General features: G+C 44.5%; 7 protein-coding genes across 7 annotated transcripts; 2 read left to right on the top strand and 5 right to left on the bottom strand.

Annotated features, from left to right (window-relative positions):
• Positions 1 to 8728: 8728 nt before the first annotated feature.
• Positions 8729 to 10266, top strand: CCM_09480 (uncharacterized protein; the record flags this gene model as incomplete). The annotated part of the gene is made up of 2 exons (XM_006674613.1): positions 8729 to 9170; positions 9275 to 10266. The coding sequence occupies 2 exons, from the start codon at positions 8729 to 8731 to the stop codon at positions 10264 to 10266; spliced, it is 1434 nt and encodes a 477-aa protein (XP_006674676.1).
• Positions 10267 to 10574: 308 nt separating this feature from the next.
• On the bottom strand, positions 10575 to 12230 carry CCM_09479 (Ribosome-inactivating protein; the record flags this gene model as incomplete). The annotated part of the gene is made up of 1 exon (XM_006674612.1): positions 10575 to 12230. One exon carries the CDS (start codon positions 12228 to 12230, stop codon positions 10575 to 10577), a length of 1656 nt encoding a protein of 551 aa, XP_006674675.1.
• A 1187-nt stretch (positions 12231 to 13417) lies between these two features.
• CCM_09478 (repressible alkaline phosphatase precursor) lies at positions 13418 to 17275 on the top strand (the record flags this gene model as incomplete). The annotated part of the gene is made up of 4 exons (XM_006674611.1): positions 13418 to 14373; positions 14442 to 14571; positions 15583 to 16752; positions 16802 to 17275. The coding sequence occupies 4 exons, from the start codon at positions 13418 to 13420 to the stop codon at positions 17273 to 17275; spliced, it is 2730 nt and encodes a 909-aa protein (XP_006674674.1).
• Positions 17276 to 17626: 351 nt separating this feature from the next.
• CCM_09477 (dual specificity phosphatase catalytic domain protein) lies at positions 17627 to 19513 on the bottom strand (the record flags this gene model as incomplete). Its single annotated transcript, XM_006674610.1, has 1 exon — positions 17627 to 19513. One exon carries the CDS (start codon positions 19511 to 19513, stop codon positions 17627 to 17629), a length of 1887 nt encoding a protein of 628 aa, XP_006674673.1.
• Positions 19514 to 20375: 862 nt separating this feature from the next.
• Positions 20376 to 21196, bottom strand: CCM_09476 (DUF498 domain protein; the record flags this gene model as incomplete). Its single annotated transcript, XM_006674609.1, has 2 exons — positions 20376 to 20593; positions 20725 to 21196. 2 exons carry the CDS (start codon positions 21194 to 21196, stop codon positions 20376 to 20378), a joined length of 690 nt encoding a protein of 229 aa, XP_006674672.1.
• Positions 21197 to 21825: 629 nt separating this feature from the next.
• On the bottom strand, positions 21826 to 22572 carry CCM_09475 (ribosomal protein L34-like protein; the record flags this gene model as incomplete). The annotated part of the gene is made up of 3 exons (XM_006674608.1): positions 21826 to 22011; positions 22274 to 22397; positions 22535 to 22572. The coding sequence occupies 3 exons, from the start codon at positions 22570 to 22572 to the stop codon at positions 21826 to 21828; spliced, it is 348 nt and encodes a 115-aa protein (XP_006674671.1).
• A 661-nt stretch (positions 22573 to 23233) lies between these two features.
• CCM_09474 (uncharacterized protein) lies at positions 23234 to 23711 on the bottom strand (the record flags this gene model as incomplete). The annotated part of the gene is made up of 3 exons (XM_006674607.1): positions 23234 to 23436; positions 23494 to 23557; positions 23604 to 23711. The coding sequence occupies 3 exons, from the start codon at positions 23709 to 23711 to the stop codon at positions 23234 to 23236; spliced, it is 375 nt and encodes a 124-aa protein (XP_006674670.1).
• Between the last annotated feature and the right edge of the window lie 119 nt (positions 23712 to 23830).

The following is a 23830-nucleotide window of genomic DNA, read 5'->3' as shown; positions in this document are numbered from 1 at the left end:
TAAAATAATAATAAGCTATAAAGGGAGCCTTAGTAGCTATAAGACCTATAAAGCCTTATAACTTATAGCTATAAAAGGCTTATTATAATACCTTTAGAGGGTAATATCCTAAAGGCTTAGTACTAGTTAGCCTATAATAGTCTTAAAAGTAAGGAGATAGTAGTAAATAGAGAGCTTACTAGCCTTTAAAGGGTAATACCTTAAAAGCTAATACTAATAGAGGTATTAATAGAGAGCTAACTAGCCTTTAGTAGGTAATACCTTAAAGGCTAATATTAATAAAGGTATTAATAAAGAGCTAGCTAGCTTTTAATAGGTAATACCTTAAAGGCTAGTACTAATAAAAGTATTAATAAAGAGCTAGCTAGCCTTTAGTAAGTAATACCTTAAAGGCTAATACTAATAATATTAATAAAAAGCCTATTATAATACCTATAGAGGGTAATACCTTAAAGGTATAGAACTAATTAACTATAATACTTATAAAGTAGCTCTAGTAGGTAATACCTTAAAGACTAAAAGCCTTAAAAGTATAATACTTTTAGAATAGACCCTTAAAAAATTATAGCTTAAGAGGTACTTAATATAATCTTAAGTAATACTTATACTTATAAAAGGCTAGCTTTAATAATAACTTAATTATAATATTAATAGTATTCTTAATACTTAGAATTTAATTAAAGTTTAATTAGTATAGTATATTCTTATTATATAACTAATAATATTAAATATCTATATACTTTATATAAAGGTATTCTTAAATACTAGAAGCTTAGGTAATAGTATTAGAGTTATTAGCCTAAATAGTAATCTTAGTATAAGTAGGCTTTTCCTTAAGGGTTTTTATAATAATATAATAAAGCTATTAAATCTAGATAGCTTTTTAGGCTATATTATACTAAGAGATATACTTTACTTTAGTAGTTAAGTATATAATAATATTCTATAGCTTTAAGTATTAAGATATAATACTATTTTTTAAGGTAATAATAAAGCTATTAATAGATTTATATATTTATTAGTAACTAGTATAATTAGTATTATAGTAGACTTAAGGTCTTTTATTAGGTCTTATAAAAATAAGTTTATAGTTAGTAGTATTTTTAATATATTATAAAAGCTATTTTAAGCTAATAATATATTTTATTAGTAAGGTAGCTATAAATCTATAGTAATAGCTAATAGTAAAGTAGATATTAGGCTTAGAGTAGTTAGAAAGATAAATTAGGCTTCTATAAGTCTTAATATACTAGTTATTTTTAATAGTTAGTTATTATTTAATACTTTTAATAGTAAGACTTATTAGTAGGTTATAAGGTTTATAATTAAGAAGGCTAGCTTTTTTTAGAAAGGCTTTAGTATATCTACTTTAAAAGAATATAAAGGTTCTTATATATTAGTCCTAGTAAATATTAATATTAAGATAGTAGTTAATAAGGCCTATATTTATTATCTTATAAGTATTTAATAGGGTTTTCTTAATCTTTATAATAGTAACCTTATTTTTACTAATAATAAGAAGATTATTAATATAAACTATAATAATTAGGCTATCTTTATAGATAAATAGGGAATAATTAAGCTATATAGGCTTAAAGCTAAGACTTTAAAGTATTTTATAAAAGGTTATATACTAGATCTATAAGGCTTACTTTAGCCTATATAGGGACTTTAGTAGCTTCTATACTTTCTTAAGGTATTCTTTTTAATATTCTTTAGGTATTTTAATATAGACTTTAGTATCTATAAGATTATAAAGAAAGGTAATCTTAATATTTATTTACTTAACCTTAAGGTTTAAAATAGCTATAATTACTAATAATAGGTATAGTATTAAAATTTTTAATATATTTATAAATATTTTATAGTAATTAAGTCTTTTATATTAATTAAAACCTTTTACTATATACTAAGATTTCTAATAAATAACCTTATTATTAGTACTTCTTTTAAGTTTATATACCTACTTACTTAGGAGGATAGTCTTATTTTTAAGCTTATTAACTATAATTATAATATAATTCTCTATTAAAGAGTTATACTTATCTACTATTAAGCCTTTTTACTTTTATAAGTTAGGATAAAGGATAGCCTATTTATATATTATAGGTTCTTTATTATAAATAAGGTTACTAAATATAGTAAGGTTTATTATATTATTAAGATTAGAGTAAAGTATATATTAGTAGTTTTAAGATATTAAGATTAATCTAATTAGAATTTTAATCTATATTATAGGTCTTTCTTTTTACTTAATAGTACTACTTAGAGCTAAAGATAAGGGTATTTTAAAGAGGTTAAATAGTATCTTATTAATACTAATAGTAAAAATAGGATATAAGGTTAATTAAATATCTAGTAATATTAATTTAAATTTATTATTACTTAGTATATATAGATAGTTAATAAAGTTATTATTATTAGCTAGGTTATAGATATTATTATCTTTATTAATAATTCCTAATACTATTAATATAAAGAATATAGAGGGTATTATTTACTTAGGCCTTATAATTAAGATAGTAGGTATACTATAGTACTTTACTATAGAGCTCCTATTAATAAGTAAGTTATAAATAATTAAAGTAATTTCTATATACTTTTATCTCCTATTAATTACCTATTAACCTAAAAAGTAATATATAGTTTTACTTTTATAGCTTAAAGTAAGGTTATTCTATTAAAAAAGGTTATATTTAAAATCTTTAAATAGCTAGTTAGGCTATTCTTAAAAAATAATATTATTAGTAACTATTAGTCTATTAAGTCTATTAGTATTTAAAATAATATAGTTAGTTTAGTCTTTATATTTAATTAGGATATATAAGATAGTTTTAAGAACTATTCTTAAAATATAATAAGAGGTCTTTTACTACCTATAACTACTTATAATTTATAAATAACTAAGGTTAGGTTTATTTCTAAACTATAGTTTATAGGGAGTTATTAGTTTATTATTCTTTATTATAAGGGTATACTATTAAAGAGTAATATAAGCCTATATTATAACTAGTTAGAATTTAATTAGTACTTTTAACTAATATATAATAAAAAAAAGCTTATCTTATAGTATTCTATTCTTAATCTTAGTAATACTATTCTATTAATACTAATTAGTAATAGAATACTATAGGTATATACTTAAGGAAATATAAGAGTTTTTAAACTAGGTTATAATATTCTCCCCTTTCTAATTTAGCTAAATAAAATAATATTTATATTCTAAATATTCCTATATTTTTAAAAAATTTAATATTATATTAGGTAGCTAAGATTTCTTTTTAATAGGGAATAGTTAGTATATTTTAATATAATTATTAATAATAATAACCTAGTATTAATCCTTCTTCTAAGAGGTAGGTAAGGTATTAATAATATTAGTATAAAGGCTTTTAAAAAGATATATTCTTTTTTAGAATAGATAAATATAAAGGCTTTCTTTTTATCTCTTTATAAAATAGCTAATATAATATTTATATTAGTTAATAGGCTTTATATTAATAAAAATAAAAATAAGTTTAGTAATATTCTATTCTTCTAAATATTTAAGTTAATTATACTATAACTTATACTTTAGGTTATTTATTATATAGGCTAATATACTAATACTTAAAGTAATATAGTTAACTATATAGACTTTAATAGTTTATTAGGTAGTAAGAATAACCCCTTAATCCTTTATTATAACTACTCTTTCTTTACTAAAGACTATTATAATATCCTTTATTATTAGGTAGCTAATAGAGAGTAGGCTTATTAAGGTACCTTTTTATAGAATATTATTATATAATTCTAAGGTAGTCTTAAGGCTTTTTATAGTAATAATAGCTATTCTATAAGTAGTAGGTTTTAAGATAGTATTAATAAGACTTTAAATACTAAAGCCTAAGTAAAAGGATAAGTCCTTTATAAGTTCTTTATAGCCTAAGATATAGCTAGATATACTAAAGTTAAATAGTATTAGTTTTTAATATAATAATATAAAAAGACTAAAATCTTATCTAGGTTTAATACCTATAAGAATACTATCTACTTTAAGTTAACTAAAGTATTATAGGCTTTAAAAGATAATAAAAATAAGTTAGGCTAGTTTAAAGTCTATAAAGAGACTTATATACTATCTAAAGTTAACCTTTTTATATTTATATTTATTATTATATTTCTTAATTAAGTATTAATATTTTCTATTTTATTAAAATAAAAAGGGTAGGTTTATTAAATAGAGTTTAAGGTATAGCTTTTAATATTACTTATTAAAGTAACCTAGAAGCTTATAAAAAAAATAAAAGTACTTAATAGTATTAAGTTTTATTATATTATAAAGGGAATACCCTTTAATAGCTATTATAATAACTAAAGTAGCTTACTACTTAGACTTTTTATTATTCTATTATTTAAGCTTAATAAGGTTAGTTATAACTATAACTACCTATATAAATATAATTATAAGAATTATAATAGTATTATTAGTTTACTTTAAAATAAGATAAAAGGCTATCTTAATAGTATAAAAGTTAAATTCTTTATTAAGACTATTAATAAAAAGATATATTATTAAAGCCTTAAAGACTTTAAAGTCTTTATTAAGAAATTACTATTTAGCCTAAGTATTAATAAATACTATAGTAAGTTTCTTAATAGATCTATATTAAATAAGGATTAATATTAAAAGATAATTAGTTATAGTTTAAAAGATAATAATACCTTTTAGTTTAAAATACTTCTTAAAGGCTATAATTATATTTAATATTATAACCTTATTTTTAATAAGGCTATAAATATATTTTTTAAGGCTTATATTAATAAGAGTAATAATATAAACCTAGTTTTATATTTATTCTTAAATAAGATCCTTTATAATCTTACTACTATAAGCCTTAGTTAAGATAAAGCTATTTTTTTAACCTTTTAGTAGTAATCTATTAAGATTATTAAGTCTTAATATATTAATTATCTTTAGCTTCTATTTAACTTAACTACTTTTAAATTTAAGTTTTAAAATATTTAATACCTTCTTTAATATTAAAAATATAATATTAAATAATAAAGTAAATAATAAGGCTATAAAAAAATCTTAGTTTATATATAAAAGTTAAGTTACTAATAGTATTACCTACTAAAGGAGTAGAACTTTAAGATAATAAGGAGGATAATAGGCTAAGTATATAGTCTTTCTTTTTAAACTAAATATTTTATATTTATTTAAAGGTAAAAAATATTTAAGTAAATAATAAGGAATTCTTCTTACTAAGTAAGTAGTTACTATATACCTTTTATAGTAGTTAAGACTATAGATTATAGTAAGTAATCTAGTAAGTATATTTAGAACTATAGATTATAGTAAATAATCTAATAAGTATATCTATTTAAAGGTTATAACTATATTAAGTAAATTTATATTATAATATATATAAAATAAATATATAGAGTCTATATATAAATTACTAAGTAAGGTATAATAATAGAATTTCTTTTTCTTTATATAGAATTTTTATAGTAGATAGACTTATTAGATATACTCTAAATTAACTAAAGTTTAGGGTCTTTCCTTTTCCTATATATAAGGAGTTATAAATTTCTTAAGTTTTATAGTAAATATTAGCTTATATAGATAGTAGGTAAAAGGTAAATTTAGTAAGAAATTAATACTTTCCTTTATTTTATTAGTAGCTTTTATAATATAAGCACTACTAGGCTTATAACCTATTATAACTAATAGGGTATATATAGAGTAAGAGGTAAAGTTATTATATTATATAACTTCTATTTAGTTATATAGTATAGGTAAGTGCTAGATATACTAGGTAATGGGAGATCGTTCTTCCGGCTTTAGAGCCGCCTGTTATCAATAGTACCTATATTAAGGCTTTTATCTATATAAAGGATTAAAAAAGGTTTTTTAATAGGAAAAAGAATATCTTATAAAATATACTTTATATAGTTAGGCTAAATAGTACCTTTACCTTTATCTTACTAGGCACTAAGGAATTAACTAATAATATAATATTAATTAGAATTACTTTCTAATAAGGGCTTTTTTAAATATCTAAGTATAGGTTTTATATATATAATATTAGCTTTATTATTTAAGTAAGGCTTCTTATATTATATATTAAGATAAGATATTATTTAAGGGAATAAGAATAAGGTAATTAGGTATTAAGAATAGTAGTAGAGTTATATAACCTTTATTATTTAAGAGTTTATATTATTATTAAGTATATATTTAGAATAGTAAAAAGGAAGTTCTAAATCCTTTAATATAATACCTTAGAATATAACCTTAAGAAGTAGGTATTAATTATCTTTACTATTATAAAAATATAGAACTTTATTAAAGACTTTAAAGGGGTAAAGGAAGTTAATAAAGATAAAGAAGAGGATATTAAAAAGATAAGGGAAAGAATTACTAACCTTAATACCTCTAACTTAAGGTAATTAAAGGAAAAAATTACTACTAAATAGTAGGAGGAATATTAGTAGATTATAGCTTAAAGAAGTATAGAAAATACTAATAATAAGGCTAATAAAGAAGATAATTAGTTTAATATATAGTAAGAGGGTATTTAGAATTATAAAGAAGATAATAAAGATGATAATTACTTTTTAGTTAAAGTTATAATATTATTAGCTTTAAAAAAAAATAAAAATAATATATATAAAGTAAGGAAGTAAGGTATAATAATAGAAGGTAAGAAGTAGAGTTTTTAGTAATAGCTTTACCTATATTACTAGTATAACTAACTAAGGCTAACTTTAACTATTAAAATAAATATATTCTTATAGGAAAAAATATAATTTAAATATACTATTTAAAGCTTTAAAAAATCCTCTTAATTCTATACTAATTTTAAGGATTTTACCTTATTAATAACCTACTAAAAGAACCTCTTTTTATAACTAGGTATACTAGTTCTATATTACTCTAGCTTTATAATATCTTTAATTATATAGTTAAGGAATATATTTAGTTCTTTATTTATTACCTTAAGGTTTAACCTCTTTTATATATTAATACTAATCTCTTTAAAAGCTATAAATTTTACTCTATATACTACTAATTCCCTTATTTTAATATATTTATAAATAGCCTTATTTAGAAGTAATAAGATTAATACTTTTAGTATTACCTTCTACTTTTTTTAATATTTAGGTAGTAGTATTTAGGTAGGTATTAATAGCCTTAGGCTTATTAATAATAAGGCTTTTAATATAGTATTATTCTCTTTAATAGAGGTATTTAGTAATTTAAAAGTAGTATATAATACTACTAATTCTATATTATTATTAATATTAATAGTAATTATTCTAGTTCTTTATAAGTCTAGTTAGATTTTAGCTAGTAATAAAGGTAATAAGTACCTTAATATTTAAAGCTACTTTCTATATTCTAGTATTATTATAATAAATACTTCTTATTAATAGTTTAATAACTTAATCTTCTTAGTCTTAAAATTAAAGCTTATATTACTATACTTAATAATACTTTAGTATACCCTATAAACTCCTTATAATTAGATATATTTTTAATAAAGCTTCTATAGGCTAAAATATTTCTTTAAGAATATACTTTTAAATTCCTTAATAATATTATTATAAACTTATCTATATATATATATTTAAGGTATAATAAAGTTACTATTTATAATAGCTATATAAAGGTAGTTAATAAAGGCTTTAACTTACTTATCTAACTAAAGGCTTTAAGTACTACTAGTTAATATTTATAAGTATTTATTACCTAAAAAGGGGGAAAAAGTACTAATTTATTTATATCTTAATAGATCCTAAAAGGAAGCTAGTAGCTTACTACTAGTACTATTAATAATTAAATCTTATAAATCTATAGCCTTCTTAAAAAGGCTAAAAACACTACCTTTAGCCTAAATAAATACTTTAAAAGTTAAGCCTTAGGTAATAGGTATATAGCCGATCTTTATAAATTATATATAGGTAAAAATAGTACTTCTGCTACTAAATTTAGGTGGCTAATATACTAAATCGACCCGCTATGACTTTTTTGTGGGCTATGACTTTGACTCGAAAAAACTCGCTATCACACTCTTATGTAACCACATTGATGCTCCACACCACTGTTCCGTTGAGTTTCCAGTTTATTTGACACGCTAAGGAAAACAACAATCAACATGACGAAAGATCTTCTGAATGCAACACTGATCAGTTCTTAACCTCAGGGTCGAATCACATACGTTTAGTAACCCGGACAGACAAACCGGGTCTGTACGAATCCTCGGCAACGTGTCCAATCGTGGAAGAAGGAGCCTAGATAGCTCTCGCCAGCCCAAATAAACAAAGAAAACAAACGCCCCTATCCGAAACCCTCCCTTCTCGAACGACGTCACGAAAGAACATCATCATCAGCATTACAAAACTATACAGAATCTAGCACGTATAGCCCATGTTGGTACGTCTCCTGCCCTGTTTGCCTCCTCACACAGCCAAGACCCCCCTTATGTGATTGTGATTTCTGCTTACCTGGATACCTCCATAGGTAACCCGGCTACTAAGCGCCGGCACAACCCCTCACCCCGTTATATGGTAACGATTGTTGCGGGGATTCCCATTCTCCTGCCATTTACACCACGCCTACACAATCCAGGTCTGGCGCTCAGTGCTCGAGTTGGCTTTAATTTGAAACTTGTCGCTCGTCGGCCGTGTTTCCTTCGGATCCATCAGCATCGCGAAATCGCCCGACAAATCGCCCAACATGAGCAACGCAGCCGTGACTCCAGAGATGCGACCAAACGGCTGGAACGTCCAGCTCCTTTTCGGGGATAGCAACGTTCCTGCCGATGGTCTCTTCAAGGGGGCAAAGGTTTCTTTCGCTGGCGTCTTCCAGGCGGCAAAGAATACTTCCCTCACCTTCCGCGACGTTGTTGACGAGCTGCGGCTGTCTTTTGAGTTCCCACATGAGAGCTCAGAACTATGGGGGCAAGTTGCCTTTGGCCTTGCGGCAATGTTGAACGTGACTGAGGATGAATGTCCCGCCCCCACGTTCATCCATGGCGATGGGCTGCGTCAAACAGTTCCCGCCCTTCCTACACAACGGCCGAGAGCTCCGAACGACCGTGCAATTCTCCAGTACCTTGTTTTTAGGCACGGCGCTTGCAACGTGACAGCTGATAAGCCACTGAAGTCTCATTTTGAGGGTATGTGCAGAGACTATGTTCACAGGCATTGTTAAAAGACTCTACTTAAAGGCGTTGTGAAAGACACCATGATCTTCCTATAGTGACTTACTAACTCTTTGTAGAAGGATGCGCGCAGCACATTTCTAAGCCTGAAAGGCGACTAGATCCGCGCTATTTACCTCCGAAGAGGCCCTCAAAAAACCCTCACTATTTGAATTATCCGCTCCGTAAAACAATTCGCGCCCGGAAGCCTTCTCCCACGAAGCGATCAGCATCTGGTTCTGTATCACTGTCGATGGATCAGGATCTGGACCAGGTTGATGAGGACTCCGAGAATATAATAGCACCTGTGGACTGCAACATCGACGCCGTCCTAGCCCGATCGACCATGAACAAATTTCGCAACGTTTGCCTCCACGATGCCGAGCAATGTGTCGTCACTGGTATGGGAGGGGGGTGGTGTACCACCCCAAGCGTTGGTCCTGGACTGCAGGCGTGCCATATCGTGTCCCAGCTACATTATCATACATACATGCCCTACCCCCCACGAAGCAATGCCAGCGAAAGCCAGGGTTATAATGCGGGGCAGTTAAGGGACGCCTGGGAGCGCACTTGGTCGCAACAGAATAGCATCCCTCTACTCAGCCATCTCCACGAAATGTTCGACCAGCGGCTCTTTTCAATACACCCGGATACCCTCCGTATCCGTGCTTTTATGCCCTACGACGTCGTCGTCGCCTATCATGGCCGTACGGCTAATATATCGCCCATGGTGGATAGGGACGCACTACGCCATCACTACGACATGTGCTGCATCGAGAACATGGCCGCAAAGATATCCTTTCAGGAGCCCGGGACGACTGCGGCAACATCGGGTGTTAGTACTCCGTTGGAACTTCGAACAGTGAGACTTGGCGGCGCTGCAGACCCGAGGATACTTGATTCGCCCTCTGAGCAGAACGAGGACCAAGACGGAGCTTCTGGTGGTGGTGGTGGTGGTGGTGACCCCTCTAAACGGGCGCGGAGGACTGGGAGACAGGCTAACGATAGTTATATCACGCCTGACAACAGTGAATGGTTCTTGGAAAGTGTTAACTGGAGTCTAATAAGATAGAAGGAAGGTGGAGGATAAGGCGGAGAAGGAGGACAAGGGATATGTTGCTATTAAAACCCAGTGCTATTCATTCGTTTTGTTGCTTCCTGTACAGTAACGATGGTGTAGAAGTGCCTGAGCAGTGGGTTGCCTGGCCAACCACAGCTGTAGCGTGCAGACTTATTATGCGACCATCTTTAATTAATTACCGAAAACCCGCCCAGGTCGGCCGAGCTTAAACTCTCACGGAGAACTCCATACAACGACCCAGAGCTCGCTCTCCTTCCAATACCGCAAAAGATGCCAACATGACGACATCGACAGCGCCGTCATAGCTCGATCCATTCCACGTTGACGTCGACCCTGCCCGACGATCCGCTAATCGTCTTTTTCGTGTCCGACTTGGGCGCAAACGCCTCGCTCCCGTTGGCCAGCTCGTCGTTGGGCGAGAACTGGTCCCAGTCCCAGAGATGCGCCTCGATCGTGAGGCGATCGTCCAGCGACACCGCCAGCACCGAGCGCCGCAGCGGCACCGCCTCGTTCTCCTTGACGGGCGTCGTCTTGTCCTTTTCGCACGGCACGTCGAACAGCAGGACCTTGCCCAGGCGGGTGATGGCCGTGACGGTGCCGCAGACGTCGTCGGGGTTCTCGTCGCCCTTGGCCAGGATGACCTGGACGCGCGCCGTGAGGGCCCGGCGGAGGACCGCGTACTGCACCGACGCGGAGCCGTGCTCGCCCGAGATTTGCTGGTAGTGCGTCGTGTCGTACTGGTTGCTCGGGTCCTCGGGGTTCCACTGCACGCTGCCGACCGCCACTTGATCGTCGGGCGACGGGTCCGGGAACGCGTCGTGGTCCCAGAGATCGAGGTCGATGGAGAACGCCCCGGAGCCCGAGATGGGCCGTGACGGGCCGGTCAGCGGCACGTCCTGGCCGGGCTTGATCGAGTACGACGGGTCCTGCTTCCAGAGGGTGTCGGTGCCGAGCGCGTCGGTCGCGGTGATGCTGCCGTAGAGGTCGCCCGGGTCCTCGCCGTCAATGTCGTTGATGCGCACAAAGTACACCGCGAGCAGCGTGCGGCCCTGCGGCGTCGCGCCGCACTGGTCCTCGCGCGCGGCCATCGTCATCAGCCTGCCGCTCGGGCCCGGCTTCAGCGACGGCTGCAGCGCGATGCCGAGGATCGCAATCGCCGCCGCCAGCGTGCGCAGCTCCCACTTTTGCAGCTGGTTCTCGTTGGCGAGCAGCGGCGTGCTGTCCGTGTAGGTGGTGTCGCCGCGCAGCACCGCCTCGGAGATGTCCGCCCAGTCGTTCTCGAGGCGCGCCATGCGCTCCGTGATCTGCGCGCCCTCGGCGGCCACGTGGTCGCCGATGACGCGGAAGCGCAGCGCCTCGCTCAGCATCTGCACGAGGACGAGCAGCGACTTGGCCAGCGCCTTCTTCTCGTCCTGGTTGCGCGGGTCCTGCAGGTGCGTGGCCAGGTAGGACGCGGCGCCGCGGAACGCGCCGAGGCCCAGCGGGAGCTCCGGCCGCCGCAGGTCCGCCTGCGTCTCCAGCCGCGAGTAGGTGAAGCCGCCCGGCAGCGCGCGCGAGCCGGGAACGAGGGGGCCGGCATCGGCGAGCGCGCGCCACTCGGGGTTCGCGAAGCCCTCGACGCGGTAGGCGAGGAGGTACAGGTTGTCGGCTTGCAGCCGCACGGTGATGGTGAAGCCGCCCGTGTGCAGGCCCAGGTCGAACCAGTCGACGGTGGCGGCCGTCGGGTTCGGCGTCTGGGGTGGGAGGACGTGGAGCGCGACGGGCCGACGGCAGGCCTCCAGCTCGCCGCGCAGGTCCTCGAGGAGTTTCTTGTAGGCGTCTGCGTCCATCTCGTCGAGATTCACGGACCGCGGAGGGATCTTTTCGCCACGCGGCTGCAGCTCCGAGGGTGTAGGTATGCCATGGGCAGTGCTGACCAGCACGGCCAGGGCGAGCCACAGGCAGCGGACAAGCATTGTGGCAAGTGAGCCTTTCATCGTCTGAGAGATGTCTAAAAAAGAACAGAGTCTTTCTAGGTCTGCATGACTTGGGCAGAACGAGGTGTGTTTGGCGGATGCTTTGTCTCCTTTTATACCTCTGTCCTTTCACTTGCTCAGAGCTCGGGACAGCCTCCGAGGAGTTGCCAACTCCGGTTGGCCTCATTCCTCGACCAATTAAGCATGCAGTTTGTCATCACGGTGCATCAAGTCAACGTACAACTGACCCGTCGGTTGTGCAGTGTCGTGTGGCTAGCTGAACTCTTCCATTGCTTGAGACAGTAACATTGTAATAAGTCCGGTCACTGTCTTACCTTGTCTCATCCTTTGTCCTAATGGATCAAAGTCGCGACGATGAGAATATCGGGTTCTCTACCAGCTCATGATGCTCGCAGCCTGCCATGAAGACATCCTGAGCAACTCCAGACTTATCGAACTCTCTTTGCACGCCAGTTGTCGCCTTCTAGTCGGGTCACAACTTAACCAAGCATGCCAATTCCCTTGCCCGTCGAACACTCACTGATCCATTATCCGCACTTCCGCTGTTGTATGGCATATTGTGCCCGACTTCCCCGCATCGACAGCATCCGCACGACATGGGCGACAGCAGCCACAACCCGAGTTTGGAAGTATGAATCGGCATCTGGGCAATGCTTCGGGCAGGCCAGTATATATCATGTCGAAAGAAATGACTCATAGAGAGGTTCTCCCCTCCATCGTAGAAATGCCGACCAGAGACAGAAATGTAGGCCACATGCGAGTCTCATCACAGTAACCTCACAGCACACCCCGCGCGGGGTATTGCCGGCCGTTCAAGGGACCAATCACCATGGCTGCCGGGGAGCTACGCGATGCAAGACCGTCATATTTCGTGCGTCAAGGCGGATGCATACCACGTATCAGGGTCATGTTGTACGTAATGATAAGCAACAGCCAAGATGAGGTCGGTGGTGCGCATGGTCGCGACCCGATAAACACCTACCCTGTAGTAGCATCCCTAACGAAAGGGTTTTCTGCGACATGAAACATGCTTGAATTATCATCGCACTTGGCCATAACTAGGCAAAGATAATTTCTTGCCCACTACGTAGCCAGAACCCCGCTCGCTCCTTATGCATTTCCTCCCTTCTTCGTCACCCCCAGTTTCCCGATATCACGCCGCAGATATGTCTGGCGCCGAACTTGTCGGCATAATTTCTGCTGTTATTTCTATTGTTGATGCCACAATCAAAGTGTACAATGCCGCCAAGGATGATGCTGGTCTGCCGCCCAACTTCAAAACGGTATCGACAAAATTTCCTTTGGTCTCAATGCTTCTCAAGGATGCGGAGAGATATATCAACGACAAAGCAGACAGCACCATCACTGCAACTTTTACACCCGTCTTGACCCATTGCAAGGAGAAAGCTACAGAGCTGCAGCAGGTGTTTGAGAAAGTCATTCCAACGGAGGGTGATGCGAGGATTGAACGATATTTCAAAGCTGCCCGAGCCATTGGCAAAGGTGGCCGTGTGGAGACGCTGATGGAAGGAATTCTTCATGATTTACAACTCCTGACGGCAAAGCTTCCTGTGGCCATATCGGCAAGAGGCCAAGCGAGCTTAACAGAGGCGATTGAGGAAGTGAAAGAGCTGGATCCATCCTTGCCTGACGGGTTCGAAGACGCACCATCATTTGCACATTCTGGCACCGGTGCGCAGAACGCCAATACTGGGCTTGCAGACAGGGGCGAAAACTTGGTGGCCCATTTCTTCTCGAACGCGGGCGCTTGTGCCACCAGGAGTCAGTGCAATGAATTCGCCAGCAACACGTTTGGAGGTCCTACCAAGCCTGTTCCAATGCAGGGTCTATTTAGCTACAGTGTCATCACCGCGAATGATTCAGTTATTGTTCAATTTCGTGATCCAGCCTCCCCGCTGGACGTTGGGATGGTAAACGCGGCTCACCGTATCCATTCCGAAGTTGTCGCTGGCTGTAGCTACCTCGGGACCCTGGGAACATCGCCCGGGCTGCCGATATATTCCATGAAAATGCTCCCCGGCGACAACTATTTGAGCATCTCCCTCTCCGAATCATCCGAAGATTTGGCCTTTCAGCTGGCTACGATACGCAGTTTAGCAAGGTACGTTCACCTGCGTTCTTTGTCTGCCTGCGAAGGTCTCAATTGCAATGCTGAACCACAATTTATAGATTTTTTGCTCAGTCCTGGCAGTATAATGCTGACTCGTATGTGAGCTCCAACATTTTGGAAGAATGCCGTTCTAGCTTCGATAACCTCATTACTACCCTCCCCTCTTGCCTCGAGAAAACTGCTGCCTGGGTACAGCAACGCCTCCCAAGCCTTTTCTCTGGGAAATTTCCACTGGTCATTACTCACGGTGACCTCAGTGAGATGAATATTCTAGCTGACGCTAGGACTGGCGAAATTACAGGCGTCGTTGATTGGGCTGAAGCGGGTATCCGACCCTTCGGCTTCTCTCTTTACGCGCTTGATAACCTTCTGGGCTATATGACGCCCACTGGATGGGTTTTCCATGATGCCGCTACACATCTCAGAGATGAATTCTGGAAGGCTTTTGATGAATTGGTGGGGGGCGTGTCGGACTCTGAAATGGAGCTGATTCAGCTTGCAAGACTGGTGGGATTGTTTCTACGATACGGTAGACCGTACGCAGCTGGGCACAAGGGTGTAGTCGGTGTTGGAGGAGCCAGCAACTCGTCCATCGAATTTCTACGAGCCCTTGTATCAGGTTGAACGCGATACGGGCATATCGTGATGGGCGCTTGTACATTATCCACGACAGGCTTAGCCGAGAATGCCGTTTTTCATCGGGCTGTGGACATGGTTCCCCTTTAGTTCGATTGTTCCCGTCGCGTTATCGTTACGGACATGATCCGCCTGTTGAGGCCTCCATCAAATGGCGACTTTGTGACACAAGTGACTAACTAAATAAGTACAATTAGGGTACTCCTTATTAGCTGCCTGTGACAAGTCTCATTGTACCCCTGCGGTGAACTAGGTCACGTAGCATCCGCCAACTTTTGATAGGCCAGCATGACCAAAAGGCAGCCTTACATGGCTGGTGGCGCCGCGCATGCTCCCGCATGACCCACTGCATCTCGAGTCACTTGTGCCTGTGCCGCTGCTATTAATTAGCACTCTTCAGCCATCCGCCAGCCTCCATCCTTCATCTCACCTTCACTCGGGCCATGGGTTATCTTTTTCCATCAACATCTGCGCAAACGATGGTGTGTATTTCCCCCCCCTTTTCCCGTGCTCTCTTCTCCTCCGCCATCATCTCTACTAACTCGCGTTTCCCACCCGGCCCAGGCTTCCGAACACACCCCCCTCCTCGACGAGCACCAGAGCGCCGATGACGGCCGTCGCTCCGCCGCCGCCGCCGCCGCCGCCCAGCGCCGCACTGTCCGCGAGGTCGCCATCTTTGGCTGGGCTCTCGTCGCCACGGCCGCCTTCATCGTGCTCGCCGTGTGGGTGCAGCACGCGCAGCAGACGCACCCGCCGCCGTCCACCCCGGCGCCCAAGCGCAACCTCGTCTTCATGGTGTCGGACGGCATGGGCCCGGCCTCGCTCGCCCTCGCCCGCGGCTACCACCAGCACGTCGCGCGCCTCGCCCACGACGACGTGCTCGCCCTCGACCGCCACTTGTGGGGCACCAGCCGCACGCGGTCCTCCGACTCGCTCGTCACCGACAGCGCCGCCGGCGCCACTGCCTTCTCCTGCGCCCGCAAGACGTACAACGGCGCCATCGCCGTCCTGCCCGACGGCCGCCCCTGCGGCTCCGTCCTCGAGGCCGCCAAGCGCGCCGGCTACGCCACCGGCCTCGTCGCCACCACGTACCTCACCGACGCCACCCCCGCGTGCTTTGCCGCCCACGTGCCCTACCGCGAGATGATGGACGCCATCGCCCTGCAGGAGGTCGGCGAGGGCCCGCTCGGCCGCTCCGTCGACCTGCTGCTCGGCGGCGGCCGCTGCTACTTCTTGCCCAACTCCTCCGCCGACGGCTGCCGCCAGGACGACGTCGACGTCACCAGCATTGCCCGCGACAAGCACGGCTGGACCTACGTCGACTCGCGCGCCGCCTTTGACGCCCTCGACGGCGGCCACGCCGCCACGCTCCCGCTGCTCGGCCTCGTCGCCCGCGGCAACGTCCCCTTTGAGCTCGACCGCCGCGCCCTCAACGACACGTACCCGAGCCTCGCCGAGATGACCACGACGGCGCTGCGCGCCCTCGCGCGCGCCACGGCCGACTCGGACCGCGGCTTCTTCGTGCTCATCGAGGGCAGCCGCATCGACCACGCGGGGCACATCAACGACCCGGCCGCGCAGGTGCACGAGGTGCTCGCCTACGACGCCGCCTTCCGCGCCGTGCTCGACTTCATCGCCGCCTCGCCCACCGAGACGGTGCTCGTCGCCACCTCGGACCACGAGACGGGCGGGCTCGCCACCGCCCTGCAGCGGCCCGACGAGCCCCGAGGCCACGTACGACTGGTACCCGGCCGTGCTGGCCCGCGCCGCCGCCTCGTGCGAGCGCCTCGCCGCCGCGCTGCGCGCCCACAGCAGCCATCGCCGCTCCCGGGACAGCGCCGCCGCCTTCCGCCAGTACGTGCGCGACGAGGTCGTCAGCGCCGGTCTGGGCATCCCCGCGGCGGACATCACCGAGGCCGAGGTGGACAGCCTCGTGGCGGCCGCCGAGGACACGGAGCGCGCCAGGACGCTCTTGGCGCACATCATCTCGCGCCGCGCGCATATTGGCTGGAGCACGCACGGGCACACCGCCGTCGACGTCAACATTTACTCGTCGGGCGGGCCCGGCACCGACGCCCTCCGCGGCAACGTCGAGAACACAGAGGTCGGCGACTTTCTGCGCCGGTACCTCGACGTCGACGTCGACGCCATCACCAGGGAGCTGCAGGCCAAGAGCCGCCGCAGCGACGAGATTGCCGGTGTCATGGGGGCGCCGCGGGGTGCGTTTGACGAGTACCACGCCCACTTGAGGAACTGATTAGATGTAGAGCGCACTGGGTTTGCATTTACAAGACAGCATGTGTGGCAACGTTGAGCGTTGAATTCTTCGGGGGGGGGGGGTTTTACATGGTCATTAGATCGATCTGGGTTGCGCCAGACCAACAGGCTAGAATATAGAATAGCTATCACAAACACATAATAAGACACAAATTGCATAGCAAGCGTTCGTTGGGACTCATGATTGATCAAATATACTGCGCTATAGCTACAGAAAGAAGAAATTTCAGAGACACCAAAGCATAAAACATAAAAACGCCGCTGCTAAAGAATCGACCCCAGGCACCAGACGCCAGATGTACATGATAGAGGAAGCCCCCCAAAGCGGTTATTAGGTAGTAGTGTCCCTGACATTCAAGTCGTACCGCATGTACAACTTATCCAGGAAATGCGAGTGGCGGATGCCATTCGGCTTGGCCTTTTTGAACAAGGCAATTGCATCCTGCACCGAGATGCCGCAGCGCTCGACCAGGTAGCAAACGACAAAGTAGCCGGTGCGGTTGTAGCCGTAGTGGCAGTGGACGCCGACGACGACCTGCTGCCGCCAGTTGTCGTCCCAGCTCTCCGCCACTGCGCGGTCGGCCTGCCGCGCGCGAATCGAGTCGACGAGCTGGATAAAGGCCGCCACCTCCTCCGCGTTGGGCGGAATCTTGGAGACGGTCGGGAACTTGTGGTAGTGGATGCCGGCACGCTCGAGGCCCTGGGCGTCGTAGACGGGCTGGTCCTTGGAGATGTCGATGACGTCCTTGACGACGTAGCTCCAGCGGGCGGTGAACTCGGCGGGGCTATGAACGTCGTCGGCCTCGCGCAGCGTCTTCATGGCACGGAAGACGGGAGCGCCGCCGGACGGGCCGATGGGTGCCGACACGGGCAAGACCGACTTCCACTTGGCCAGGTTCTTGACGTCCCACTTGCCCTCCTGGCTGAGGTATTGTAGCTGCCAGGCGAGGGAGAGGCGACCGGTGATGTTGTTGGCGAGGAAGTCGGCAATGAGACCGGCCAGGATGCGCGATGCGCGCGGGGCATAGAGGAGTGTGTGGTTGGCCGGTGCGGGGATGATGATGGACTGAACGACCATGGCCGGGTGCTCAGGCTGTGGCGGGATAGCCGTGGTAGATTCCAAGGGAGTTGATGGGTCGTGGCGTGAGTCATCAGTCTCGGCGTCTGATTTTGCAAAATCTTCATCCGTGATATTGACAATGGATGACGAGAGATCGTGATCGTCTGGCTGTAGCCTTGTGCCTACTGGTTCGGCGGCCTTGCTGACATGCACTATCGGCGTCTCCGTGCCATCTTGAGCAGCCTGCTTCGTCTTGATGGCATTAACAATCTTGTCCACATTCGTCGTCGGTGTCACATGGTCAGCCTCGCCGCCAATAAGGTAGAGGGGGATATCAAGTTCGCTCCAGATGTCCGTTGTAGGAATACCGCCCATGGGCTTGCCATTCTTATAAGGTGGTGCCGCGGCGGCAACCATGCGTCGGAAGACGGGAGTTCGGCTCTGCTGATTATAGCGGTACTGAAGCAGCCGCAGTTCGGGTGGTGCCGCAGCGCCTGCGAATCGCGCAATAGACGGGCTGTCTGGGCCGCCTCTTCCATCCCACAGTCGCCACAGGGAAAAGACCCAGCCTGGTACCCAGAGCAGGGCGCGGACCCACGGCGATACAGACTCGCCCAGAGGACCAGCGGAGGGGCAAATGGCGATGAAGCCAACAATGTTGTTCACCAGATCCGTGTGGTGCACCGTCTTCTTGCTCGCCAGGAGCGCAGAGAGCCCTGTGCCCATGCTATGGCCAACGAGGACCACCTTTTGCCCGACATCGCGATGATCCTCGATGATTGTTTCCAAGAGCTCGGCGAGAGCCTCCATTGTATACGCGTCCCAGCGTTTCTGCGAAAAGGCAGACCGTCCTCCGCCGGGATGGTCTATCGCCAGGCACGGGCCCATGTCCACGAGGCTGCTCAGCAGAGGGTGGAATTGCGCGACCGAGCCGCCCAAACCAGGGATACAGACCAGCAAAGGCAGCGGCCCTGGGTCTTTCGGTAGCTGGGCCGCCTTGGCATGCTGGCGGAAAAAGACGCGGATGTCCTTGTACTCGCAGCGACTGGTGGTATATGTCTTGAGCGTGGAATTCTCTTTGAGAAGGGTAGGGTCCGTTTCGTGGGCATCCACCGCGATAGCCGGCGGACCAAATAACCATTTGTAAATATGGGACATTTTTTCGAACCAAAGAGCCCACAGCTGTTGGTGATGGTTTCCAATATCGCGATGCCTGCAATAGATGACTCAATAGCAAGAGTGGAGCCCTCGCTCAGTCGCAAGTCTCAGCGGTTGCAACGGGAAACAGGTACGCGCCCCCCCATGCGCTCTTCGTATGGGAAAACGGCGGCAACTCAGGCGGCCGGAAGCATCAAAAAGAGAGCCAGTAGTACGGCGACAGCGGGCGAAGGAGGCGTTTTCATGTCCCTGAGCAAAGCAGAGGCCAAGGCGGAGGACTGTGAGGGAGAGAAGATAAAGGCCTTCTACCGAGGTCGGCGGAAAGGCAAGGCTCTTTATCCTGAGGCACACCCTGGTCGGCGGCTCAATAAAATGGCTCAGTCTCGCACCCAAGTCGGGGGCGCAGCTACCAGCACAGTTAGTCGGTCGATGCTTGATGCGGCTGTTCGTTGCACGATGGCGGCCCTTGTCAATGTTGATGAGCAATGACGCTTGGTCGTGGTGGAGCTGTCGATTTCTTTCTTCTACGCGCCTTGCGCTACCCGGTAAGGCCGCCAAAATGTGCTCACGCAAGCTGTGCTGCTCTGTCAAGGCGATTTTCCGTGTCAATAAATATCCCGTTGGTATTTTTGCACCCGAGAATGCCGTGTTTGTTGCTTGGTAAATGGGCAGTTAGGTTGCCAAGATGTGACGGTGGAACAAGTGACACAACTTTATAGACAGACTTGGCCATTGTTCCTGCCCAATATGCAGCCCAAAGCCGTGCTCAGCAGGGATAAATCGCAGAGATGCAGCGAATATTCTTGACAATGGCATCATGGTAATATACACTAATTTACAGATACAAAAGCTACATCTACAACTACTCGCCAGCGCCAGCGCCGACGCCCTCCTGCCACCCAAGCGGTATCAATACAGCTGCCACGTCCGTCACGCCACGTTCCGTAGCAAGTAGATTAAATTGTGACGCCGCATTTCTCGTATCCAAGACCTCCAGCCGTATACCCAACGATGAAATGTGCTTCTTCAACTCGGGACTGAGCGGCACGTTACTCTTTCCGGTGCCAATAATAAGCAAATCTGCACAACACGGCGCATTAGCAAAACTGTCCCATCTCGCAGGCCACGCCCAAGATAAACGCCAGGAGGAGCGAAAGTTGTAGAAGCAGTGTCGGCGCCCCAATACAATAACAAAAAACAGCGTGTCTTACCAGGTCGCGGCCACAGCATGTCAAACACGGCAAACGCCTCCGCGGGCACGTCGAACTGCCCCTTGTCGTTGAGCAGGCGCATATGGCCTGTTATCTCCCACGGCCGCCACGTAAACGCCTCGCCGTCGACTAGCAGCGCGCCGTCGCCGCCGCCGATGGTGATGCCGCTGTTGAGGCCGAACCCGTCGTCCATGCAGACGTCGACCGACGTCGACGGCACCGGCGTGCTGCCGAGCACGTCCAGGTCCTGGAAGCTCGTGGGAACGTGCTCCCGCGCATCTTTCTTCTTGCCTACGCTCGACGTGGTGTGTAGTGATCGCGCGGCGAAGAGCTGCGCGCGGCAGAGTGGTGCCGTCGTTGTCGTTTGGGGATAGGATGTCGCGAGCGGTCGGAACAGCGTCTTGACGCGGGGCACGACCGAGACCCTGCGTAAAGGCCGAGCCTCTCGTAGGGAGCGCGTAAATGTGCGCATTGCGATTGCGATTCGGTGCGATTCGGGAAGCTGGTGGTTGTCTTGATAGGTTCGGAATAGTTCTGCGAGAGCGGTCGTTGTCTGCGCTTGATGTGGGGCTACGTCAGATTACCAACTCTGACGTGCATATTTTGATATAGATCACTGTCACCTTATAATGGCATATCCGTACTACAATTCGCTAGAAATTCGCTAGAGATTTTCATGGTACGTCCAAGTCACGCGGTGGAACACGGGCCGAGAGATTCGTTTCACCACTTGCGACTCACGATACAACCATTATCAACCTCAAAGCTCTCGACACTGTGAGAGTTGATATCCTCTCGCCGAAAGAACCTGTCACCGAATTCATCTCATGCCAGAGTCAGCCTCAGCGTCACGTTGAAACCCAATGTTGAACATGTGCTTGACTCTCATTTCATTTCAGATCATCAAGTTAGATTTTAGCAGTCTAAAGACAGCAGCAGACCAGCCATCATCTTCGCAACAGCCCTGGTCCGTATGTATCATGCAGTCCCTTTTTGTCCGTATGAACACCAAAGCAATGAACCCATTTCACAACCCTTCGTTCCGCCAAAAAGAAACAAGGAATAAATTTTGTCGTTTTAAAAATGTGTGATTAACTCCATTTATTTCTTCTTGCCCTGCTCCTGCTCCTTCAGGACCTTCTTGACGATCTTCTGCTCCTCGATCAGGAAAGCACGGACAATGCGATCGCGGACGCAGTTACCGCATCGCGAACCACCGTAGGCGCGCTGGACGGTCTTCTGGGGCTTGGAGATGTTGGCGTACTCGCGGGGGCGGAGAGCGGGGATCTAGAAGGGAACATGTTAGTTGGCACTATTGGGAAGCCCGTGGTGATGCCGACTCGAGTGGCATTCGCAAGACTTGGTCATGGTGACGAGGGAGCTGATCCCGTGTCCCCGCGGTGGTCGGACATAAATTTGGCAGCAATTCCGGATGGGTCGCCTATTCAGTTTCGCACAGCGGGGACCAGCCTTAATTTGTCCTTTTCGTTCCATACGCCCAGTCTTCGTGAATGCCATTCGAGTCGTCGTTGGCGTCGGCTTGACTTACGCCAGAGAGCTTGGAGCCACAGTCGCCGCACTTGGGGACGGTACCGCGCTTCTTGAGGTGAAGAACACGGAGCTTGCCACCAGGAGTCTTGGAGACTCGGGTAATGTTGGAGGTGGTGTTGTAGCTGCAGCGCCATCATGGTTAGCCTTCAATGCCGTAATTGCCAAACGGTTGGACGGTCGCAAGCGGGAAGAAGATGAATTCGAGGTCGTGGGGAAATCGAATCGTTGTATTCTTCGCGGCGAAGGGGGGAGCACTCACGGGGTGCGGCGGCGGTAGGTGACGCGGTGGTTGACCATTTTGGCGGTATTTGCTGGGTTGGATTGCAAACTGAGGGATCACGGACGGACTAGAAGCGAAGAATTTCGAGATTTGGTGGAAAATTTGTGTGGGTGGTGCTTGAAAATGTGCCCGCTAAGCTGGCGAATCAGGTTGCAGAGGCGCCTTCGAAAGATCCATAATTGCACGTGACCTGTCGCGATTTTGGGCTCCAGGCATGACCGCGTTGGACATGTGGAGTCTAGTCACTTGCTGCTGCCATCAACCATCAACGGTTATGAAGCATTGTAACATTGCAGCTTTTTCATGTGCGAAAAAGACGAAACGTGAGACATCTAGAATTTGACGTGCAAACAGCAAGATTTCGCCTTTTGCAGGTTCCTCGCCTTACTTTTTGCCTTTTTGCACGGTAAAGATATGCATGCCTTGAATTATGTATTTTTGTCACCTAGATATAAGTCAAAAGAGCCAAAGGGCTTCGGTCTCAAAATCCCTAGTAATACATGGAATATTCCTTACAAAAACGCCTATACACCGTGATATCTTCAAAACGAAGCAACCCATGACCATGTCGCCGCAAACGCCGCCGAAAAGACCAGCCATGGTCTAGCTGAAAATGAGGAAGTCATTCGGACCTGCATTGAAAATGGTTCCCCCGGGATACCTGGACTATTCTGACCACTAGTCGTCTTTGTCCAAGTTGAACCAGTTGGGGTGGTCCTGGTGGCGCCAGGGCTTGATGCCGAATGGGTTTTCCTCCTTGCTCTTGTCGGCCATGGCGAATACGTCCTTGCTCGTCTCATCGCGCATGAGCTCGGTGAATTCCTTGACGCTTTCCTGGGCCTCATGAACAGCCTTCATGGCGGTCGCAAACATGACCTCGGCTGCTGAAATTGTTAGAGGACTTGTTTGGTAGCGCGAGAAGTGTCTGGGCTGCTCACGAGATGGGTGCTTCTGCACGAGGGGGTCCAGCATTCGCGGGATGGTGCCTCTCAGAAGGCGCGACTTGTTTGGTGAGCGAGATTCTTGGCCGAGGTCTGGCGCGGCTTACCTTGATGTGCAGGAGCTTGAGATGTTTCATCGCCGCGCGGAGACGCGCCTCTTCGGCAGAAACGTCGCCGGCGATGCCAGAATTGCCATGGGACTGTTGACCGTTCATTTCCAGATTGCGTGCTGTCCGGCACGGACAATGTCGGCAGCCTTGTCGTTGGATGAGGCTATGAGTTCCAGGAAACAAGGAGGAACGTGGGATAATGTGGGGTACGATCCGCTCGGAAT

Source organism: Cordyceps militaris, assembly GCF_000225605.1.
Source record: "Cordyceps militaris CM01 unplaced genomic scaffold CCM_S00009, whole genome shotgun sequence".
NCBI lineage: Eukaryota > Fungi > Ascomycota > Sordariomycetes > Hypocreales > Cordycipitaceae > Cordyceps > Cordyceps militaris.
The sequence above is the reverse complement of the archived record's forward strand: the minus strand, read 5'-3'. Positions and strand labels throughout refer to the sequence as shown.